The sequence below is a fragment of the Brachionichthys hirsutus genome, unplaced genomic scaffold (genome assembly GCF_040956055.1).
Source record: "Brachionichthys hirsutus isolate HB-005 unplaced genomic scaffold, CSIRO-AGI_Bhir_v1 contig_1093, whole genome shotgun sequence".
Lineage (NCBI taxonomy): Eukaryota > Metazoa > Chordata > Actinopteri > Lophiiformes > Brachionichthyidae > Brachionichthys > Brachionichthys hirsutus.
Genome location: NW_027180650.1, coordinates 38,584 through 45,748, shown reverse-complemented (window position 1 = coordinate 45,748; position 7,165 = coordinate 38,584). Strand labels below are relative to the sequence as shown.

Sequence of the window (7,165 nt, the reverse complement as noted above, 5' to 3'; positions counted from 1 at the left end):
TTTTGTTATTTTTTTTTTATCGATTATGTGTTGTCTTGTCTTTAAATCACCTCTATAGACTGCATTCCACTGATCTGCTCCTCCACTCTATTTCTTTTCCAACACGTGAGCGTCACTTGACGTGAAGGCGGAAATATTCGTTAAAAACTTGGTTAAATTTAAATTCTACTACGACGACGACAGGACACAACCGCGGCCCCCTCTAATTTGCTAACATTAATTACGTTTGGCAGAATAGGTTTTGATTGGTTCTGATTGTGACAAACATATACTGGCTAACCAATCAGAAGCGGTGTAGGGCGGGTTATGGCGTCACCATAGTAAGGTTAGTAAATTCGCAAAAAAGGAACGGGAGATTTCCACGCGTATTTTAATTGTCACGGCTTCTTGGTCAAGATGTTGAAGGCAGTGATTTTAATTGGAGGCCCACAGAAAGGTAGGAATAGAACTCGCCATTGTTGTGTTTGTGACTGCTGTCAGATAAAAGCGAAGCTAGGTTGCTAGCATGCCTGCCTGAGAGCTGCTGGGCTTCGTTTGTAACAATGACGTGGCGTAATAGGACAACAACATTCAAACTAAGCGCTGTGTATTTATATGTTTATAACGACGCACAAAAAAAAAAACCAAAATGTAATAACAGAACCTTGTCGATGCAGATTATTTCACACGTTACAACATTGCTAACGTTACGTGAGAACATAGCGCCCTAGCGTAAAGGTGTATTCACGACAGAAACAAGTTACGGTTTGTAATGCGGAGATGTTTTACTTACGCTGCCTTTGCATGTTTGACTCATTTCCTCACCTCGAATGCATTTTCATTTATGTAATCTGCACATTCCAGAGTAGTATGTAATTCTGGGTACTCCATTTAGTCACGTGAAAACACAGTTGGGTATCTCAAATACTCAACTTCTGTATTTATTTATTTATTTCGACCATGTAAACAACAAAGAATAAAATGATAAAACAATGCCAAATACATGCATACATATACATATACTTAAATACATATATACATACATATATAAAGACATATTCACACACACGCATCACATGTAATATTGATTAACAATAATAACTCAAAATAATAAATAATAGCCATAATTCACTAACTATGAAGTTTACATGAGCGAAAAGGAGTAGGAAGAAGTATATACTTATTTAATCCTACCCCTTCTGAAAGGCATGAGGGGATAATACTATAACTTCACACGTCATGTATTCAGTGATTCTACTACAAACAAAGAAAACTGATCTGCATTGTAATGTCATTTTGCAAACATCGATTACTGATCATTACTGATATGCTTTCCTTTGCAGGTACGCGGTTTCGGCCGCTGTCCTTTGAAGTTCCCAAACCGTTGTTCCCAATAGCTGGAGTGCCAATGCTGCAGCACCACATTGAAGCATGTGCAAAGGTGATTATTATTACAATACGTTGCCTTAGCATCGATAATTAAATGCACATAAGCTTAGATTATATTTATCTAATAAAAAGTGTAATTGTTTGATTGTTGTTGATGCTCATGTTATCTTACAGTATTTAGTTTTGCCCCTGCATAGCACCTTGCGAGGCTAACCTGTGCTCGTTGTTCCCTTCCATTTGTTCTGATTTGCATAAATTAGTTCAATAATGAGCATTGTTTTGTTTTTTTTTGTCTTGCAAGGTACCAAATTTGAAGGAGATTTTGCTCATCGGCTTTTATCAACCAAATGAAGAATTGACCAGATTTGTGCTCAATGCACAGCAAGAGTTCAAGATTTCAATCAGGTAGAAATCAGATTTTTTCTTACAGTTACTTATACACATCACACAATGCCCAAAATATTGTTTATTTTTTTCCGTGTTAGATTCACCTTTTCTTTATGAAAGGTGTTACGTTGTCCTGCTGAGTGACTGCAGGCATGCTGATCTCCTTGCCTCTCCACTGCAGGTATCTGCAGGAGTACGCCGCTCTGGGCACTGGAGGGGGCATCTATCACTTCCGAGATCAGATTGTCTCTGGCAGTCCGGAAGCTTTTTTCGTACTGAATGCTGACGTCTGTGCGGCTTTTCCTCTCACAGAGATGCTCAGGTTCCAGAAGGAACACGGAGAACCAAGCAGCTTTGTTATCCTTGGGACAACGGTGAAATTTCACGATTTATGGTTTTTACAGTCTTTTAGAAATTGAAATATGTAGCAAGTAAAATTCTTGAAGGGGTTTGTGTGTCCCCTTTTATCTTTTGCGTTCAGCAAAGAAAACATTGCCCGAATTGAATGTGTCCTAAAGTTTCCTGTGATTTTTATTTTTTTAATCTTCAGGCGAACAGAAAACAATCCATGAATTATGGCTGTATTGTGGAAAACAAGGAGACCAATGAGGTATTTAAACGTTCCTGCCTTTTCTCCCTAAATGATCACTCATCAATCACTATTTAGCTTTAAATCAGAACTGCTGCTCTATTTTCATTCAGGTCTTGCATTACGTGGAAAAGCCGAGCACGTTCGTGAGCGACATCATAAACTGCGGGATATACCTCTTTAACCCGGACATCTTCCAGCACATCGGCACCGTCTTTCAGAACAATCAGCACGACATGTTATTGTGAGTTGGGGTGTTCTTTTTTATGGGGGGGGGGGTCTGTTTGGAGGAAGAAATGTGAAAACCATCTATTCCATTTCTTTTGGTCCTCTTCATTTGTCTTTTTTCCACTCTTCTCCTGTCCTCCCTTCCATGATTTCTGTTTGCTTACACAATCATCAGATATCCATATGATGGGTAAGTTGGTACATCTGGGCTGCACGGTGTAGTTATAGAGCTCTTGGTGTATGGTGTGAAGGGTAGAAAGTAACCCCTGATAAGGTGGAGATTGCATAGGGCGCTTTGAGAATGATGCTTGTGAATTTTTCCTGGCAATTTATGAATCCCTCATTTTGCAACTGCTTGACTATGTATTTATTTACTTATATATTGGCATGTCTTTTGGTAATTTCCCCCTGTGAACCACCGAGGACCTGCAGGGCCTTTGCTCGTTAGAAATTAAATATAAAATTAATCTAAAATGTTCTCATTTACAGGTATATTCTTTCAGAGATTTACACAAGAATGTTGATGCCACCTATAATAATAATAATCATGACCTGTTATTTGTACACTTCAGCTTTTGTACAGTTTAGGCGAATAGGATAATTGTTAATGCAAATATGTGTACATTTCTTACGTTTTGAAAAAGCTAGGCTAATTGTCTCCACCTGTTTCCAGTCTTGTGCTAAGTGAAGCTCACTGGTGTCTGGCGGTCGTGTCAATGGAAAAATATGAGAGTGGAATTTGTCTTTTCTGTCCTACAAACAAATGTCCTAAATTTTCAAACTTTATATATTTTTTATAAAATTGCTAGTGCAAAGACGGAAGTAATTTGAGATACATATTTGCAGATGAATAATAATTCCCTCTCTTCACCTTTGTCTACTCTAGTCAGAGTTCTAGAATTTGTCCCAAAAAAAAATCAGCCCTTTTTTGCAGCTTGCCCTCCAAAGTGTCTAACACTGCATCCTCCATTTTGCCAAGGTCTATTCATCTTCTTGATATATATTAATGTGGACTTGCTGCACACTGGTCACCCACAGAAGCCATAATTTCACAAGGGATCAATAAATACATTCTTTTTTTCACATTCTTGGAAATCTGACATTCTTTTTTTAAGTGTTCACTCTGGTGTGTTATAACATTTGCACTCCGCTGACATCCGAAATATATTACGAGAGGTCAAACCATGTTGTGCATAATTTACTGCCTAAAATCAATAGCACTTAAATCAAACGGGGAGCTGAATCAGCAAATTTGTTGAGCTTGTCTGAGATACTTGATAAAAATCAAAAGGCTTATACTGCAAAATCTCTCGGGAAGTAGTTTGCCTCCAGCCACACCCCTCCTTCATGGTAAAAGTTCGATTATGGGTGCTATCCTATAAAATATTCTTTTCATCAATATTTAACACACCGTTTCATCTTGGGACTCTTACAATGCACTATGCCAGAGAACCTGTTTAATATGGAACACATAGACTCTCCTATAAGTTTTGGATCACTACTAGCTAATCAGCTTTGGTTTCAGCCCAGCTCTGACAGCATTTTAACTCGCTGCCCTAATTTTATTCTGAGGACTGGATTGTACGACTCTAAATTCATCTGTTAAAGAACGGCTTTAAGAAAGACTTGAGTTTTGGAAAGTTGATTTTTTTTTTTTTATATATATCTTGCGTATTTTACAAATGTATAGTATGTATAGTAAAGAGAGGGCGGGAGGAACTGCTCGTCTTTACTGACGCAGTCCGTACTGCAGTAAATTATTTTGCTCATCGTTACATTTATTTGTATTTTTTTTATTTTTTTATTTATTAGTTTGTTCCAAGCAGAATAAAAATTAAAAAACAAAACAAAACAATATTATACCTTTTTTGCGTTCAAGAAACCATATGACGACTAAAAAAACAAAAAGCCAACATCATCTGGGAGAATGGTGACGTTGGTTGCAAACGGCCTGTAAGTGAATATGTTTGGGATACATGGTGTGCCGTTGTTTGCTTCGCACTCCCTGCAATGTTTTGCACAAGACTGTATTTTCCTGAGTGTTCGTTCCTGGCACTGATGTGTAACTCATTATAAACTGATTATCTGTCTTCTGCAGAGACGAGCCAACCAATGGCTGGCACCGAGCAGAGGCCATCAGGCTGGAGCAGGACATTTTCACTGCCTTAGCAGGACAAGGGAAACTCTATGTATATAAAACACTCAGCTTTTGGAGCCAGATAAAATCTGCAGGGTGAGTGCATCTTCTTAAATACGCATTCAGCAGGACATACATTTGTTTTTGCAGCATGGTCAACCCCCAGCTTTGGAATCTGACACATCTGTAATTTCATGTTTTATTTGCTGTGGCAGAAATGTTAAGAATGCTCCCCCCCCCCCTCCCTTTCAGAGAATCGCAACCTTTCACGTAATAAAGCGCAGATAAGAATGTCCTGCATGTAGGTTTTCAACAGTTAGCAAAACAGCGTAACCAAGAAAACCTCAGTAAACATTCAGAGCTTTAAGACGTAACAGAAAAATAATGTTAATGCTCAAATTTCAAGGAAACTATGCGATAATCTCATCGTTTAATTTGTTATTAATTAATTTGTTATTTTTGGTTTTCTTTTTCCAGGTCTGCAATTTATGCTAGTCGGCTGTACCTGAACCAGTATCACACAACTCATCCCGAAAGACTGGCCTCAAATAAGGAGGGAGGACCCAAAATAAGTGGTGAGATTCATCATTCTTCTTCTGGTTCCTTTCACGTGTCGGAGAGAAATCCATTCACCCGCCGTCCGTTTCACAGGCAACGTCTACATTCATCCTACAGCCAACATCGACCCCACTGCTGTGGTAAGCATCCGTCCCCGGTGTGAAATTTCCAACTTACTTTCATATAATTTAACAGAATATCTATAAAGTTAAACACAGGTGCATCTTGTCCTCAATCCAGCTGGGACCCAATGTGTCCGTTGGCACCGGAGTGACCATCGGTGCTGGGGTCAGAGTTCGAGAGTCCGTCATCCTACATGGTGCCACTCTACAGGTGAGCTTTTACAAACAGTTTACTGCCATGAACGAGCCCTCTTTCTTTTTCTAACAGATTTATATGCTACTGTGATTTAAACCCTTGTCTCAAGCGATGACTGGATTTGTGGGAAACCTGCTCACGTGTCGTCTATAAAAGACGACACGTGAGCTTGTCAACTTGAATATCAGTACGACCTTTGCCGCGTTATTGTTCCTGCAGGACCATTGCTGTGTTTTGAACAGCATTGTGGGATGGGACAGTACCGTCGGAAAGTGGTCGAGGGTCGAAGGAACCCCCAGTGACCCAAACCCCAATGATCCCTTCGCAAAGATAGACAGCGAGACTCTCTTCAGAGAGGGGAAACTCACGCCCTCCATTACCATTCTCGGTGAGCACGCTCTGACCTCGAGTGGGCCTTGCATGCCTCAAGTGGATCATTAAAAATTCAATATATTCAATGTCAAAATGTGTAATTTCTCACCAGGAACCTTTTTTGAAAATGTTTTTGTTTTCTACATTCTGGTTGCTTAGGCAGTTGCTGCTCAGCGGTTCATGCTGGCTTCAGTCCACGATTTAGTTTGACTTGTTTGTGCATTTATTATGTGTCTTGATATTTTCTTGCAAAGAAAGTTGCCACAAACCTCAATAAACTTTTAAAGATCACCTGGGGAAAAACAGTGCAGCCAATACTAGAAGATCTTGATGGTCTTTCTAGCGTGCACAGCAGTGTTAGAAATATATTAAAAAAAGCATATGCAAAGTGGGTGATTTAAAACTGAATATAATATTTCATATGCAATATTTAGCACTTCACAACTGATTACAGCTGTGCTTCCTCTCCCCAGGTTGTAACGTGACCATCCCCTCTGAGGTGATTATACTCAACGCCATCGTCCTCCCACACAAAGATCTGAACCGCGGCTTCAAGAACCAAATCATTCTCTAGTTAATCTTCCTCACGCTGTCCACTTTCACCGATGAAACCTGCGGCCGGTCGCCGGCCGGCACCGCCTCAGAGTTACTGCCTTTAAGCTGTGAATCGTGAGAATATGGGACATTCAATAAAAAACTTTTGAGAGGTATACTTTTACATACAGTGGAACCTCAGTTGTCGAACATAATTTGTTTTGTAATACTGTTTGAAAACTGAAAAGAAAAAAAAAGAATTTCCCCGAAGAATAAATGAAAACTAGATTAATCCGTTCCTACTCGCCAGATAAATGCCCATTTGCATGCCTACAGTTGTATTAATATGTAGCTACGTGTATCTAAACAGATAATACATAAAAGTGTAAATAGTATGAAAACAAAATCATAATAAAAATTATTTTAACACAAGTCTGTATAATTTTCATTTTTGGTTGCGTGTCGGGAGGGAGGTGGAGGGACAGAAGGAAGGGGGAAGTCCTCCATAAAATGACTGGGCAACTGTCATTTAGCTCAGTTTAGCTAAATGACAGTAGTTTATGGTTTTAAATAGTTTATTTATCCATACCGTGATCCCAGACACGGATGCCATTTTCATATTTGGAGATTATTTCCTTCAATTCAACAGTTGTTCTCACTGCTTTCCTCTTTTC

General features: G+C 39.2%; 1 protein-coding gene across 1 annotated transcript; it reads left to right on the top strand.

Annotated features, from left to right (window-relative positions):
* Positions 1-396: 396 nt before the first annotated feature.
* Positions 397-6,914, top strand: LOC137916323 (mannose-1-phosphate guanyltransferase alpha-A-like). Its single transcript, XM_068759367.1, has 13 exons — positions 397-436; positions 1,323-1,420; positions 1,670-1,773; positions 1,937-2,129; positions 2,306-2,365; positions 2,458-2,588; positions 2,748-2,762; positions 4,671-4,805; positions 5,187-5,284; positions 5,361-5,407; positions 5,508-5,600; positions 5,805-5,973; positions 6,431-6,914. Exons 1-13 carry the CDS (start codon positions 397-399, stop codon positions 6,529-6,531), a joined length of 1,284 nt encoding a protein of 427 aa, XP_068615468.1. The 3' UTR covers positions 6,532-6,914.
* Positions 6,915-7,165: the final 251 nt, after the last annotated feature.